Source organism: Tamandua tetradactyla, chromosome 4 (assembly GCF_023851605.1).
Source record: "Tamandua tetradactyla isolate mTamTet1 chromosome 4, mTamTet1.pri, whole genome shotgun sequence".
Lineage (NCBI taxonomy): Eukaryota > Metazoa > Chordata > Mammalia > Pilosa > Myrmecophagidae > Tamandua > Tamandua tetradactyla.
In genome coordinates, this window is record NC_135330.1 from 14,210,638 (window position 1) to 14,227,091 (window position 16,454).

General features: G+C 55.6%; 1 protein-coding gene and 1 long non-coding RNA gene across 4 annotated transcripts; one reads left to right on the forward strand and one right to left on the reverse strand.

The window, feature by feature from the left end:
- Nucleotides 1-187: 187 nt before the first annotated feature.
- On the reverse strand, nucleotides 188-16,415 carry NECTIN4 (nectin cell adhesion molecule 4). 3 transcript variants are annotated; one of them, XM_077156656.1, is made up of 10 exons: nucleotides 15,957-16,409; nucleotides 7,246-7,349; nucleotides 6,990-7,071; nucleotides 5,766-6,056; nucleotides 4,692-4,812; nucleotides 3,525-3,673; nucleotides 3,161-3,317; nucleotides 2,654-2,729; nucleotides 2,238-2,312; nucleotides 188-1,926 (listed from the first exon to the last, which is right to left on the reverse strand). In XM_077156656.1, exons 1-10 carry the CDS (start codon nucleotides 16,030-16,032, stop codon nucleotides 1,702-1,704), a joined length of 1,356 nt encoding a protein of 451 aa, XP_077012771.1. In that variant the 5' UTR covers nucleotides 16,033-16,409; the 3' UTR covers nucleotides 188-1,701. The 3 variants fall into 3 exon arrangements, with proteins under 3 accessions (XP_077012771.1, XP_077012769.1, XP_077012770.1); XM_077156654.1 differs by having other exon boundaries at nucleotides 6,990-7,349; nucleotides 15,957-16,412; XM_077156655.1 differs by lacking the exon at nucleotides 2,238-2,312 and having other exon boundaries at nucleotides 6,990-7,349; nucleotides 15,957-16,415.
- On the forward strand, nucleotides 12,132-12,891 carry LOC143680072 (uncharacterized). Its single transcript, XR_013174029.1, has 3 exons — nucleotides 12,132-12,171; nucleotides 12,420-12,511; nucleotides 12,834-12,891. It is a non-coding gene; the product is annotated as an uncharacterized LOC143680072 (long non-coding RNA).
- Nucleotides 16,416-16,454: the final 39 nt, after the last annotated feature.

Genomic DNA, 16,454 nt, shown 5'->3' on the forward strand with positions numbered 1-16,454 from the left:
CTCGGCTCCATCATCCTGGCCAGGGCCCCAAAGATGCTGACGGTCTTATGTGGAAGCTAATTTTTCCCCCTTTCTGTCCCAGCTACACGAGTCCTATCTCCTCCCCTGCTTGGGACTACAGGGAGGATGGTGCTGAGGCAAAGGGGATAGGGGTTCAGGCTTTACACAGGTCAAGAGGCAAAACAAGAACAGATGGAACAGGCTTTATCTGTTTATTTAAAAACAGAATTATCATTTTATGTACAGATATGCACATATTTACACAAAGTGTACATACTTAGGATCCCAAATCTCTGGGTTTCAAAGTCCTGGGCTGGCTGGGGTACAGGGGATAGGAGTCTCTTCTTTGGTCCAGAAATCCAGCCGATTCCAGGCCAAGTAAGATTTAGGCACTAAAGCGAGGCATTCTAGAGTATGTCTGAGTGGACCAGGCAAAGTTAGACCCCATCTAACCCCAGCCCCCAGGGTGGCCTGAAAGGAATCTGCTGAAAGAGCCCTGAGTTAGTTGCCCAGAAAACCCCAGGGGAAAGGAGACATTCTTGCCACAAGCACCTCCTTCACCTCACCTGGACTCCCTCCCACCTTCCCTTGGTCTGGAATCAATACCCTCTTTCCCCTACACTACAACTGAACCAGGAGCCCTTGTCCCCAAGTCCCAGTGACTCTCCTGTGGACCACAAACAACTGTGAATGCCACTCAGAAAAGAGACAAGGCTAGGACAAGAGTTGAAGGGCCACTAGGGTAAAGGACCCTGCCCTGTCCTCCTTTAGCTGGTAACCGTGGGGACTCACGCTCCTAATTCAGAATCCATTAGCTCCGCAGGCTCCCTCCCAAGGGGCTGCCTAGATTAAAATGCCTTAAAAGGAGCAGCTTTCAGAATTGCAGGAATTAACCCCCTCAGGTGGGGTCTGAGCAAGGTCTAGCTTTGCTGACCTCACATTAAATAAATGTCCAAGTAAATCAAAGTTTTTTAAACGTTGTTTTGTTTTGTTTTTTCCTTATTAAAGGATTTGGAGCAGTATTCCTTAAAGATGCTCCCCTGTGCAGGTTTATTTACAGAAACTATGTACACGCAACAGGCCCAGAGGCCACCAGAGGGCAGAGCACTTCTTCTGGAACCTGTCAAGCCTCTGGCAGGCCAGCCCAGGCTAGCTGCTTCACACTTTCCCCAACTGCTTCCAAGGCTGGGAGCCCCGCTCCTGCACCCGGGAGGCCAGATTCCAGCTCCAGCTATGCCCGCACACCTGGATCTGGCCCACAGGCTCCATCGCTCACCTCCAACCTCTGCATCACTAATACTGCTCTGGGGTCTGTGGAAAATACCTGCATTCACAGGCAAAGGTCACACACAGCCACTGACACACAGCCACTCAAATCCCGGGGCACACCTGCCCCGGACCACTTGGACTCTGGCACAACAGCATGACACACACCTCACATCCCCCTTCCACACACACTCAGTGATGCGCACCCACACAAGCACGATACCACACACACAGTGACCTACACGCACGCCTGGGGGGACTCAGCCAGTGGAGGCCTCCCGTGGTTGAACAGAAGGGTTGGAGGGAAAACACGAGCAGTCAGTGGGGTGGGGAGCATCTTCCTCAAGACATGGAGCATTTAAGGAAGCCCCCCCGAGGAGATGAAATCCTCCACGGCAGCAGCAGGAGCCTGGCCGAGTGAGGGCGGCGGCCGGGTCAGACCAGGTGCCCCCGCCCGTTGATGTAGATGCCGTTGCCCGTGGGCTTGGCCCGCAGGGTCCCATTCTCCTGGACAAAATGGTTCATGGCCTGTTTGATGCCTTCATCGCGGTCTTCCTCCTCCTCCGCCCGCCCAGGGCCTGGAGATAGCAGCTCAGTCTGTGTTTCGATCTCCCTCACTGTGGTTAGCGTGGAGTAGCTCCGGCCCTCTGGCTCTTCACTCTGGGGGATGAGTCAGGAACCAAGGCAAGGGCAGCCAGACGTGAGGTGGGGTGTGGTGGGGCCACAATGGGGCCAGAGGCCAGGCACTAGCAGGTTTGTGGTTGTCTCAGAGGCCCGGGGCACTCAGAGATGGGGGCCAGGGGTGAGCAATGGGCATGGGGAAAGGGAGACCGAAGAGAGGCATAGGGGAGACCTGGGGCTGGTCAGTGTAAGCCAGGGCTGAGGTGAGGGGGCTGCGGAAGCCCCCCACTGGGACCAGGAGAGGGGCCTGAGGAGAGCGGTGGGGACACCGGTGGGGCCGGGGGCCTCACCATCACAGAGCAGCTACTGTTGTCCTTGAGACTATCGAGGTGGCCCTCCGCTCTCAGCCCTACACTCTCCTCCGGCTGCAGGGCCCGATAAGGGGGTGGGGGGAGCGGTTAGAACAGAGCTCAGCCTCCTCCCTTCAGCCTCTTCACCTCTGTCCTCCACCAGCCCCTCCCTGGTCACCTTTTCCCCCAAACCTGACGAGGGCGTTTTCTCCTCAACATAAGCATCCTCACCGCTGCCCCGCCCCCCCCACCCCAATCTCACCCTGGAACCAGGGTGCTAAGGGAACCTTCCAGAGGAGCCCCGGCACACCCAAAGCAGCCATGCACACCCCAGCCCGCCCTCAGCCTGGTCCCGGCGTCAGCGGGGGACCTGGTGGAGGCCGGATGCCCCACGCGGGCACTGCCTTGGCACACACCTGGCTCCTGGGGTCCGCGGGATGGGAATGCAGCCTTCGGATGGAGTTCTCCCGGGTCAAGGTCAGCTCCTCCTCGCTGCGGAAGACATGGTCCTGGTGAGGGGCTGACGGGAGAGAGCGCCTCCGGGGCCAGCCTTGCCTGGCGCAGCCTCCGTGAGGCGGCTGGGGGGTGCGGACGCACGGCGCTCAGGGCACGGGTGCGCTGGGCGGCTGCGCGCGCATCAGGGGCCGCAACAGCGCATGCCCACGTGTGCCGCGTGCTTGGGGACTCAGGGCCATGCACGTCTGGTCCCCGCTCAGGCCATACAGTTCGTCGCGTGCCGCCGTGGTCCAGGCCCCAAGCCCTTTCTCACCGCCCGAGAGACCCTGTCCACCTCTGGCCCCTGAGCTTCTTGGACGGCAGGCCACCCGGTCTCCTCCCTCCCTGTCCTCGGGCCTGGCCCACGTCCTGCCCGCCTCCTCTCTGTCCCCCACTCGGTTCCACCCCCGGGAGTGGCCGGTACTCACTATTTCTGGGTCATCTGCTGGGCCTTGCGCCGGTGGTAGCGGGACATGAGCAGCACCACCACCACCAGGAGGCAGAGCAGGAGCGCCGCGATCACACCCACCACCACCACCGAGGCCGATACCAAGTCCACCTGCTTCACCGAGTCCTCCTGAGGGTCTGCGGGGGACAGGCCCGCGGCTGAAGACGAGGCCCCGAGCCCCGACCCACCTCAAGCCCCGCATGCGACGTCCTCACCAGACGCCCTCTCCGCCCGACTCCCTACACATCACATGCAGTCTCTCCGCCCCCTACAAATAAGTCACTTCCCAATTCATCGGTTCTAGCTGCTGCTGCCCTTGCCAAGCCCTCCCCCTCCATGCTTACCAATAACGGCCACAGTGACCTGTGAGTCCCTCGAGGACAGTGCATTGCTGACATGGCACACGTAGATGCCATTGTGCTCGGTGGTCAGCGGGGGGAAGCCCAGGGTGGCACCTTCTGCTCGTACCCCACTGGGCAGAGGCCCATCCAGCCTGGGGGACAGGGAAGCTGCTGGGCGCCGGCCGGGCAGGGCTGAGGCTGCCACCACCCAACGTGCCTGGGCGACTCTCCACCCTCCTTCCCCATGACGTCACCCAGAGCCGCCGGGCGTTCCCACGGTGCCCTTCCCTCCCTTAGGCAGGTCTGGGCAGAGGCCCTTCTCCCAGCTGCCCAGTCTGACCCGGGCACCCCACACACACACTCAAGAAGATCCACACACGTGCAGCCCACATGCTCCCACTCGTGCCACGTCATCCAGCACCGGGTACCAGGACAGGGCTGCAGTAGGGCACACAGGTGTTACAAAGCCTGCACAACAGGGCACTCTCCTCCTATCTGCACTCAGACGTGCTTAGAAAATGCGGCCGCATGCTCCAACACCTGTGATGCTGCGTGGCAGGATACACTGACCTAGCCCCGGGCACAAGGCCAGAGGCAGAGCCCATATGCTCACACGTGAGAGCATGCCTGTTGTAGGCTCACACACACATGTCCCTGACCCCACCTGATTCTCTGGACATCTTGGATGCTGGAAAAGTGCCAAGGACTCCACGAGGGAACTGGCAGGGGCGGGGTTGCTTTTGAGGTGCTGGCAACTTTGTGGTGGTTATATTAGTATTGGTTTTTACAATTACAGTCAGTTGCACCTTGCTGCTTTATGTACTTCGTGCATTTGCATAAATATATAAATTGTTGTTTCTTAAAAACTGTGTTATATTTCACAATTACAAATTGGAAGTTAAAAAAAAATTCAAGGACTCCAGCTCTCTGATCACTTAAGCTTATTCCCAACCAATGACATGTATCCTACATTTCCTGCAGCAAGTCAATAATAACATGTGTTGACCCCACTGCATTTCTTGTATTTATCTTATATTGGTATCAACTTATGCCCCAATTTATTTGGGGCTCAGAATATTCCACCCCAGCTCCACAATGAGTACATGCTGACCCCAAAAGCGAAGGACCCAGGTCCCAACCTAAGCCCTCTCGCCAGGCTGAGGCCCTTACCGTGTCCAGTTGTAGGAGGGAGGGGGCTGCCCTTCACTCAGGCACTTGAGTGTAGCCCCTTCTCTGCCAACATGCCACAGTTTTTCATCTTCAAGGCCCCTCACAGAGGCCTCAGCAAGGACTGGAATGGGAAGTGGGAAGAGAAAGAATGAGAATAAGGAAGCCCTGCGTTTGATCCTGCTTTTCCTTGAAGGGCCCCCGCCCCAGGCTCCACCTTGTCTGGAACAATCTCCCCCTGCCCTTTCCCATCATTCTCATCTGCTGCCAAAACTGAGACTGAGCCCAGTCCCAGCTTGCGGAGGACCCCAGCCGCAGAGCTGTCCTCCCCACAAGCTCCAAGCACCCATATCGGTTTACCTGTGCAATAGTGCTTAGTGCCAGTCACAGACCAGGCGCTCAGTAACCGCCCCCTGACTCATCAAAGGCTGAAAAAATCCTATTAGTTCATTCATTTCTCTAATACATATCTGTTGGGGACCTACTTTGTGCCAAATGCTGGGTAAGGATGAGCAGAAAACAGTCCTATCTCCCCCAAGGCTCAAGGTCTAATGCAGGGAAATCAACTATCTGCCATTTACTGAGTGCCTTCTCTGTGCCAAGCACTGTGCGAGATGCTTTACACTCGTGCCTTCTAATTTTCACCAGAACTCTGTGAAGGTGGTATAATTACACTCGTTTTGCTGATGAAGAAACAAAAGCCTAACGAGATTAAATAACTGCCGGTAAATAACTTAGGACTTGTCCCAAGTTTGTCTCCAAACCCTTAAACAGTATATTTTACAGTGCTTTCAATTCCACTTTTAAATTTAATTCTTCCAACAAACTTGATAAGCTGGGTAATCTCCTTTGCAAAGATGAGGACATTGACGCTCAGGGAGGTCAAAGTAATTTGCCAAGGTCATCATGTTACTGAACCCTCCAAGTCTTCTACCTTTGAACTAGTGCTCTCATGGCTACACTATGTGGTCTCCAGGACCCAGGTTGGCCAGCCTGGTGTGGCTCAGGGCCTCACGGTGCCTCACCAGTCCTCCTGGAGTGCATGGGAGCTCACCACCAAAGCATCCAAGTACTCACAGGCCACTTGGAGGATGTGGATGATCCTTTGGTCCTGGAGTAGACCAGGGTGGGACACCACACAGACAAGTGCCTGCCCATTCATGCTTCGACTGGGCACCAGGTGGAACTCCGAGGTCACAGCAGCAGAGCGGGAATGCTTAAAGGAGCGGCTGGAGGTTGTGCCCTTGACCTCTGTGTCCCAGGTCACGGTGGGGGCTGGGCTGCCCTCAGCTGTGCAGGAGGCTGCCAGCGTCAGGCCCTGGCCCTCTTCCAGTGCTGGACCAGGATTCAGGGAGGGCAGAGGAGGCACTGCAAGTAGAGGGAGGACAGGTCAGGGATCTGCACAACCCTTGTTATAAGACCCAGCCCCATCCCATTTCAGGCTCGCATTCAGGTTTCAGGCCTCCTTTCCTCCTCTTATTTTACCAACAAAGACACAGATGAGTGGCAGAATTTCAGGTGCCTTTTACCCTTGGGTTTGTACCTTTCTCCATCAGTTGACCACAGGTGCCCACAGTGCAAGGTTAAAAGGCTACTGTGATCTCAGATCACACTCATTGAAGGCCCAGATCAAGGAAGGTGTTCGTCCCACTGGTCCATGCCTGGGCCACACTACGGCTGGGCCTGTGTGTCCGCATCTGGGCCCACATTGTAAAACAACAGAGTCCAGGACTGTGAGGGAGGCTTTGCAGTGTCTTTGCTGGAAATGGTGCAGGACCCAGTAAGTTTAGCTTGGAGAAGAGGAAATGGGGGGAGGGGGCAGAGAAGGGCAGGACAAAACTTTTTGAAAGGCTGGTGTGCTTTAGTGTCATTGCTCCAAAGCGTGGAAGTTACAGAGTGGGACATTTCTGTTCAACAGAAGGAAGACCTTCCTAATAAATGAATTCTTCCCACAGAACTCTTGACTGTGGGAAGACCACATAAGAGGAGGAAAGGAGGCCTGAAACCCAAGGCTGACCAAGCTGTATCAAGCTGTTGAAGCCACTTGGAGAGAATTTCTGGATTGGGTGGGATGATGGGCTGGATCACAGCATTCTTCGTTTCCTGTGGCCCCCTCACCCCCACGGGACCCCATCTCTTATCCCTGTTCTGCCCCTGTCCTCATCTATCTCTGCAGCCTCCATCTCTGCTCCCCACTGCCTCCTGTTTCTCCCCATCGGGATCTGGGGACCGGGGCCTGAAGTTCTGATGCTTCCTGACATTCACAGACACCCCGGAGCACGCCCACCCGGCGCCTCTCACCCAGCACGCGGAGCCGCAGGCGTCCCTGGAAGCTGCCGGCCGGGAAGGTGCTGACGCGGCACTCGTACTCGCCCTCGTCCGCCTGCACCGCGTTGCGCAGAAGCACCGTGCCGTCCAGGGGGTCCCGCGGCGGCGGCGGCTGCTCCACGCGGCCCTCATAAGCCGAGCTCACGTGCAGTCCGTATTTGGAGTGCAGGAGCGCCAGCTCCCGGGCACCCTCGCCCGTGTCCACCCGAGCCCACGCCACCTGCCCCACCTGCTCGCCGGGGTCCCCTCGGTAGAAGCAGGGCAGCTTTGCATCCTGGCCCAGCACCACGGTCACCAGGTCCGAGGTCTCCAGCTCGCCCGCCGGGCACCGGCCTGCAGGGGGCGTACGGGAGCAGCTAGGATTAGGGGCGCTGCCAGAGCAGAGGAACACTTATTTATAATGATAATAACAGCAAAGGCAGCCGGAACTCCTGGCGCATTTTATGCTCTCAGAGCAAGTTCAATCCATTACCTCATTAGATCCACAAAACATTCCCAAGAGGTAAGCGTTATTATGGCCATTTAACAGATGAGGAAACTGAGGCCCAGAGAGAGGAAGTGATTTGCCTAAGGCCAGGACAGACAATTTATGAAAGAGCCACACCCCTCTCCCAGCCCTGGATTGTATCCTGATCAATTGCAAGGTGGGAGGTTATAACAGGATGGAAAGACCCAGCACCTGCCCTCAGGGAGTTCACAGTCCTCTCATGAAAAGGGAATTTTACTTGCACAGAGAAAGGGAAAGCCATCGACAAACACTTTCACAGGAGACTCAACCTACCCAGAAGGGAAAAGTGCTTTCAGTACGTGAGGCTGGCAGCCATGGCAAAGGCCGAGTACAGTTGGTGTCTGGGATGGGGCACTTCTACGGGATGGGTCATCCCTGTGGCCTTTTGGAACATTCTTTTCATGGCTTGAAGATGAGAGAACTGGATTCCCAGAGAGAAGGAGATATTCTATGTGGGAGGAATGGCACAAGCTGAAGCACAGAGGCAGGATTAAGCGAGTCACTGAAGACAGAAAGAGCCCAGGTCAATGGCCCAGATAGATGAGGCAGACACAGAGTGGCAGGGTCAGAGGACGGGACAGATGGGGACCAAGGATGAAGGGTGAACATTTCGCCCCTTCATTGGGTACCAGGATCAGTGTGAAGCACCTGCAGACTTTAGAATCCGAAGTAGCATCATGTAGATCTCATCTGCAAATATGGAACAATTCCTGTCCTTATGGAACCTGAAGTGTGTTCAGGAGGAGACACATGGACCTGGCTATGAAGACATGTGATGATGGCTTCTGACTCAGTGCTTCGTGGTATGTGCGGGCCAGCTGTGGAATGGGGCAGTCGGTGTGGACCCGAGTCATCTAGGAGGGCCTCCTGAGCGAAGCATTCCAGGTCGGGACCAAGGTAAGCAAACATGGAGGAGGTAGAGAGGCTGGCGGCTTCAGGAAGCAGAGAGGAGCAAGGACCCGACTGAGGCAGGGTGTGTGTGTTGAATAGGAATGGAAAATATGGTTGGGGTAGGGCGGGACCAACGCAGCAAGGTCCTTCCATGCCAAACAAAGGAATTCAGATTCAGTGAAGAAGGAAAAGGGAGTCATCACTGAAGGTTCATGAGCCAGGGAGTGTCATGAAGCAAATGGTGATATGCCATTGGGCTAGACAGTAGGAGAGTGGACTGGTGGCAGGAGGCTCGCTAGGAGGCTGCAGCCGCTTGCAGTCCCGGGCTGTATGGCTTGGATGGAGAGGAGGGGCCAGTTCCTGGGGAAAATAGGACAAGATTCAGTGCCTGATTAGACAGGGAGTTAAGAGAGACGAAAGACTGAAAGAAAAGTCCTGGGTTTCTGGGATGAGTAACATAAGAGAGGCAGGGCCTGGGGACCCTCATGACTGGAAAGAAATGAATTTGGAACCATGGAATCAAACGTGAAATACAGGGCTAGGGGCAGGAAGCAGAGTGGAAGAGCACTCTGGGGCAGCAAGAGCTCCTCACCTTGGAATTTATCCTCCAGCAACTCGTTTGTAGTCCCTGCCCCTGCCCAGCACTTCACACGCCCTGCTGCTCCTCACCCCTGCTCACACTGTACCCCCTGCCTGGAGTGCCGTCCTCCCTGTCTGGGCGCTCCTACTCATCATTGTCTGGGTAACTCCTACTCATCCTTTAAGACTCTGCTTAGGCATCACTTCCTTCTGGAAGTTTTCCCTCCCGCCCCCACCTCAGGCAGCGTTAGGAGCCGGTCCTCCATGCTCCCCCAGAACCATGTTTTTATGCCTATCACAGCACTTTATTCCATATATTGTCATTGCTCTTTTCTTGTTTTCCTCCCCCAACAGGCTGAGCTCCTTAAGAGTAGAGACAGGATCTCACATGACTATAATCCCAGAAAATAATTGGTGCTCAACGAGTGCTTATTGAATGAATGAATGAGTGTGTGAATTAATGAATGAGAGAGACAGGTGAAATAAAGAAAGGGTAGAATGAGGAAGAATAAGCAGGTCTTGGTTAGATTAGGCAGGGAGGGTCTTGGCATGACAACCTTGGGGTGGAGGCAGGCTCAGCTGTCTAGCTGGGTTTGTTGCCAAAGGCAACACCTCTAGACTGGACGAAGGGAGAAAGAACAGGGGATGGAGGGACAGGCATGGAGAAAGAAAGTAAAGTCCCACTATGCTGGACCAGTGTCCCAGTGAGGCAGAGCATGGAGCAGAGGAAAAGGGTCCTTGGCCCTGCTGGCTGGGGTGGAGGGAGGGAGGATGCTGTTGGGAGCTGGGAGGACCGGGCTGGGACTGAACAGACCTGCATGGCGGGATACCAGGGCCCTGACCCGCCTAAGCTGTTGGTCCCACCCAGCCCAGCCTGGGAGTCCAGTCCAGTTAACTATCCACACCCCTCCCAGGTACTTCCACCTGGCACTGGGGCAAGGAGGGTGGGGATGGGTTGAGCAGGGCTGCCAAGAAAGGGCTGGGGTTGGGGTATAGGGACTTCCCAGCACATCCTCCACTTCAAGCGCTGGTGTCTATGCAGGTCATAATGATCCTAAGCCCCATCTCCCAAACTCTTCCAGACATATTCACGGGACAATGTTGGATAGCATATTTCCCATCTCCGTCCCTATGCCCACCAACTACTTGCTCCTTTCCCATCGCTGATCCACACCCCCCACGCACACACATACACAAATACCTTCTTAGGACAAATAGGCATTGAATACCACCCCATGTCTGAGCTCCCCATTCTCCATGTCCACGTAAGTCCAAGGTCCCCTCCCCCAAAGGACAAGCTCTGTCTTTGTGGGATGAGGAGCTGAGGAACAGAGAAAAGTCCCTTCTGGATCTCTCCTACCTCCCCCCACCCCTCCCCATTGAACTGAAGCCACTATTTAATGAGAGCATCTCAATCTGGGGCAGAATCCTCCTCCAGGTGTCCCTCTTCCAGCCTCCTCATGCACGTGCATGCACACACACACACACACACACACACACAGGCTACAAGAGCCCTGTCTTGGGCTAAACCAACCCAGGAGCCCAGATTTTGAGGCCAGGGCAGGCCAGGTCTGTCTCCTCCTCTCCCCCACCCAGTGCCTGCCCGGCGTCAGCATGATGATGTCACCAGCTCAAAGGAGACACTCCGCCTGCCTGGTGAGGTCACCCTGCGGGGGTGTGGTGGCCAGGCCAGGCTCAGCCACGGACACTTTTGCTGCAAATTGTTTGCTGAGGCTAGTGGACTGTGGCTAGCTGGGTGCTCCTCCTTCTGACCCTCCCCACCCCTCCTTCTGGGAGCACCAGGACGCTGGTCAGGAGCCTTGGTGACTCAGAAGCTGCTGCAGTGCAGCAGGCCCAGCCACAGCCGCCACCACCTTGCGCAAGGGAGAGAACAGGCCCAACTGGCCAGACGGGATCCCTGCCCTTGGCCTCCCCCAGCCCGGGCCAGGCCCCCACGGGCCTCTTTGGGGCCCTGCCCTTTGTGTACCCTGCCCGCTCTCAGACAGGCCCTCCATTCTTGGCTTGGGCTGGCTGTCTGCTCCCCACCCTATGCCTGGATCCTAAATTTCTTTTCTATGTGAAGCCTGACCCCTGATCTCAGAAGGGGAAACTGAGGCTGGTGGATACCCAGCCATGAAACAGCATCTTGGTGTAAAGAGGCTTTTCTTATGAAGGGTCTTCTCCTATCAATATCTCCCTGCCAGGACATATTGGGGTACACATAGGACTCTTAGAGGTAGGTCTGTGAGAAGGAGGGAGTATGAATCCCAATGTGTGGATACCTTTGGGTGAGGGCCTGGCCAATCTAAATGCTGGTTCACATGCACAGGAGGCTGTCTACTTGGGGGTGTTTTGCACATATGCGTGAGGATGATTTATCTTCAGGAGAGTATGTGCACTTGTCCATGTCCATATATGCACTTGTCCATGTCCAGAGATAAGAGTGCTGTAATGGTATATATGCAAAAGTGTGTGCACGAAACATTCCATGTACATCTCACAACGTCTCCATGCAGGGTGTGCATTCCTTTCCCGCAGAACCCTGCACAATAGTAAATATTTTGATGTTGGTTTCTCTTGACTTCCGCATATCTACCTATTTCAGGTGCCCTTGCAGAGCGGTGTGTGGCTCTGAGCCTTTACCTCTGCATTATGCCTAGAGTGCCCCCGGCATCCCTGCCCACCCTGAGGGCAGATTCACCTGAGTCTCAAGGTGGAGGGATGAGGTCACTGTCCCTCCAGGTGATGGGAAATTGCCATCATGGGCTCCCCAAGAGAACAATACCAAGCGCCCTCTTTTCTTACTCCTCAGGTTCCTGCCTGGGGTACTCCCCCGTCAGCCACTCCCCGCTCTTCATCCTCCCCCTCCCTCTATTCCTTCCAATCCCCTCCCCCACCCCCCCCACCCAGCACTTCTGGCCCCCCAAGGAGGCCTCACCCTGGGAATCTGTGTCAAGGCCTCTGTTGCTGCCACCACCAGAAAAACCAGCTCCAGCTCCAAGCCTGGGGTAAGGGTTGTCTGGTGTGGGTTTGGGGAAGGGGGGTAGGGGGGGTAGGTACTGCCTGGGGCTAAGGGGAGGGGTCCAAGCTGTCTAGGGTCTCGGGCGCCTTTGTTAACTCTTTCCTCTCCTCACTCAGGTAGCAACAGCCACAACCAGAGAGAGCTGGATTATAAACGTGAGTTTGGGGTAAAAAACAGATTAGCAATAGCACTAAACCCTCACCTCCACCTCCATCCAGGACAGGTGACAGAAACAGTTTAGCAAGCTCTTTTTTTTTCTACTTTTTCCCCGTAACCTTGGCTTTGGGTGCTAAGGAAACTTGGAAACCAGGAGATTCTCCTCCTGCCTCCTTTCCACTCTAACCACCTCCTTCATTTATCCCCCATTGTCCTAAGCAACCCCCCACCCCACCCTTCCGTTTAGTGAGAGCTTCCCAACCCAGGCAAAGAGAACAATGGGGAAGGACAGGAATTGAGGCAGCTCCAGCTTTGGCCCAGACACAGCTCCCAGAACAGGTAAGTCCCCTAAACCCCCCAGAGCCAGAGTCTAAGCCTGCTGAGTCACCACAACAGCCACACTGTGGGTGGGAGATCCAGAAGTCAGCTTCTCCCAACCTCCTGAGCTCCTAGCCCACCCCCAGTTCTGCCAGCCACCCCCCAATGGTGGCCAGCTCTATCCCACCCCAAATCATAGCCTCAACCCCAGCTCTTAAGGCACAGCCAGTTTTAGAGGGAAGGAGCAGGGATGGTGGAGGCAGGTCAGAGAACTATGGGAAAAGCTCCTGAGCCCAGACTCCCTGTGCCAGTGAAAGACTGATCCCCACCATCCCTTCCACAGCCTTCTTCCCGGAGGCTTGGTGGATGATCTCGCAGTGCTGATCTTCTCCTTCTCATGGTAAATTCTGTTGCCTGATCCAGACCTTAATTCCTTAACTCCTTTCTCTCCTGGCTCAGCTCCCCATTCCACTAGCCCCATCCCTTCTCTTTGCTCTAGAGGCCAGAGAACTTGGGCATTGTCTCCTCCTAGGGCTGGCTCCCCATTGTGGCTGTCCCCCCCCCCCCCATTCACTTAGCCTGGAAAACCCCAGGGTCCTGAGGCTGTGGTCTAGAAGATAGGACTGTGGGCTCTGCTGTGAGCGCCTCAACCACCTTCTCAACCACCTTTGCCTAGCCCCTTTAAGGTCACTGGGGCCACAGGGCTTCCCTGGGAGTCTCCCACCTCCCCACCTTGGACAGGGAAGCTAGCCTCTCTCTTTGGCTTTCCTGGCTATGGGTAGGTCCTATAGGAAAGGGCCTGCCCCCTCTGTAAGCAGTAGAAAGCAGAGATGAGGCCCCTCCCTTTCTAGGAAACTAACCTCAGACTGAAAGATGATCCTAACTCTCAGAGGACAGACCTCAGAATTCAGGCAACCCTTCGTCCTCTGGTCTCTTGTCTTTCGCAGGCTCAGTCGTTAAACCCAGGCACCAAGATTCTATTGGAGGTATATCCTTTCTTACTGGGCCCCTCAGCCCCAGGGCAGGAGATGGGGGAGGGAAAAGGGAAGGGACCTCACCCGGAAACTCATCCCATTAAGGAGAGACAAAGAACTGTGGTGCAGAGGCGCCTCCCAAGCCTGGGCTCCTCTCCCTGTCAGGGGTGGGGCCGGGCCCTGGGGCTCAGAACTCTAATGGCCCAAGAGTTGGGGGGAGTGGTGGGGGGAATTCACCGTAGGCAGAGAGGGCAGTATCCAGGGGAAAGCTACTCGTGATTCCCACTGAGAAAAGGGGCCAGGGCCCTTTCGCCTTACATCCTACAACCAGATTGCTGGCCCCTGCCAGCACCTCAGCACCCCATTTCAGCCAATTCCCTCTGTGGCTGTCAGCTGGAGACAGGGGCTGGACAATCACAGAGCCAAAGAATTCCTGCCAAGATCATGGGGTCCTACCTCTTGGTTTACTGAGGCCCAGTTTCCTGGTTGCCTAAGATTGCCCAGCCAATGAATAGCGGCAATGGGGCCAGAAGCCAGGACCCCTGACTTCCCAGTCCAAGGCTTTTCCTGAGATATGAAGCACCCTCAGTTCCCGGGGGCCACTGAGTTGATAACTACACACAGAGGAGCCAAAATAGGGGTGGCAGTGGAGGTGGGACCACCTGAACCTTGGGTTAGGAACCTAGGGTCTAAGTCTCCAGCTCAGAGCAGTGTGCAGTCCTGTGCAGGCTATACCACCTGTGGGATGGTCTCTTAGCAGGCACCAGTTTCCTGGAATAGTCCTAGAGCCAGGCTCTCTTCTTGCCCACAGCCACCTCTCAGAGACTGGATGAGCTCAGGGATAGTTCCTTCACTAGAAAGGGGTCTCCTCTCCCTTTTGCTGGGCTTCTCTTAAAAAGAACATTTTTATGTGGTGGAAAAGGAAGGTAGGGACCATGTCTTGTTCATCCCTGGGTCTCCAGCATCTACCCCCCACACACCCAATGTGCACTCACATGTACTAGTCTTGAATGAACAAGGAGTCAGGAGACCAAGACACTAATCCAGGCTAATCTTGCAGCTGCCACTTTCCTATCTATTTCCCTCAGTTTTCTTGTCTGCACAACTAGGGGAGTAGGAGCAGTGATCTCTTTGATCCCTTTCAAGTCTTGAGACACCATGATTCTAGACTTTAGGTGTAGGTAGATCCTATAGGAAAGTGACAGCCAGAATCCCTGGCTCCAACAATCAGGCTCCACCCTCTTGGCCTAAGCAAGGGAGAAGAGTTGTCTGGAAGTTGAAATTTAAGACATCAGGAAGGGTAGCTGGGCATGGAGCTCAGTATCCTGTGTTTGGAGGCTGGACCAATGACCCCTCTATGAAAGCAGAGCAAAAACAGCTCCCACCATCACCCAGTCCATATATCCAGGTCCTGCTCTCCTCCTGAGAGTTCAGCAGGGAATGGGGGAGGATAACTGTTGGGCCCTGCTAGACAGCTGAGTCTCCCTTGGGAGACTGCTCCTGGGTCTGGGAATTAAACAGTCCTATTCAGATGAGGCCCTGTCCTCCCAAAGAAAAAGATTTCTTTGTAGCTTATTACCCTGAGAATAGCCCACGGAAGCCCATGGAATCCCACTGTGGTCTCATTGGGCACACACACACACATATATACACTCTCCCCTATTCTGAAGATCACTAATTCCTATTATATATATGCTATATACACATTAGACAGGTAATGGGTGAGGGGGTGATACAGGGCATCTGGTTGCAAAAATGGGACCAAGGATGAACAAAAGGAGACCACACTGTTTCTAGAAGTTATCCCACCCTGGACACCCACCTCCCTAAATAACCCCCTTATTACACTCCTGGCACCTTAAAGTGTACACAGGGAAAGGGAGGGGCCGGAGCAAGAGGAGTACCCAGCTGTCCTCCAGCACCCCAGAAGGTGCCCCAGTCCTGGTGCGATAGAACATCACAGAGAGGGGAGAAGGAGATCAAAATGCCCTGACCACTCTTGCGGCCTCAGACTTCCTCCACCCTGAAGACTGCTGAAGTCAGCTCAGCCCTGAGTCAGCCCAGCTCCAGTCAGCAGCTCGGGAGCTCACGGGTTAGCTGAAAGGGCCTCCGGGAAACCCTGGCTGAACAAGATCCTCACCAGTTCCACCTCCCTGTCCACCTGTGCTGGGCCACCTGTCTGTTGCCGCTTGGGCCTAGGCAAGGCTTTGGCAGAGGTAGTCAGGGATCCCAGACGCAGTGACCTGGCGGGGGGCTGGGAGAGGGCCTGAAGGGAAAGAGCTGCACTGGCTCTACAGGAGGCAGTGCTGGCAGATGGAGGTGGGTGAGATTGATTCCCGGAATCAAAAGAAAGAGAATGTGTGTGTGTGCACACGCATGCACACACACACACATACACGAATGTGTCTGTGTGTGTGTGTGTGTGTTTGTGTGCACGCCTGTGCCAGGTTGGGCTCAGAAGCAAGGGTCCTGATGGTTCAGGCAGGTCCTACCTGGGAATGACGCCAGGAGCAGCAGCAGCAGCCAGGCCTCAGGCCCCCACATCTCGGCTCCCAGGGACAGGGGCATTCGTTGAAAGGCAGATCTGCCGAGCGTTTCTGACGTTCCACTGAGTTCTCCCTGGGAGCCGGCTCTAGACAGGATAGGACACGACCCGGAAAGCAGGAAGCCACGGAGCCACCAGGCACTGACCCACCTGCCTGTCCCACGGGGGTCTCTGCTAGGGAACCTGGCCCCGTTCTATCCACCCAGCTGCAGCTGTTCCCCAAGAAGCCGTGATTGGGAGCTCCGAGCTCCCCCAGAGCTGCTTCCCACGCCGTGACCAACAACGACGGCAGAAACCTGGGAACCTGCTCAGCAGGTCAGAATAGGTGCGTCTTTGGGGGCTGGGCCTGACGGGGAGACTCCACTCAGCAGCCACCGCCCCCACGGCCTAGGGGAGCTAATGGGCGCCAGGGAGGGACTGAGGGAGGGAGGGAGGGAAGGACCCG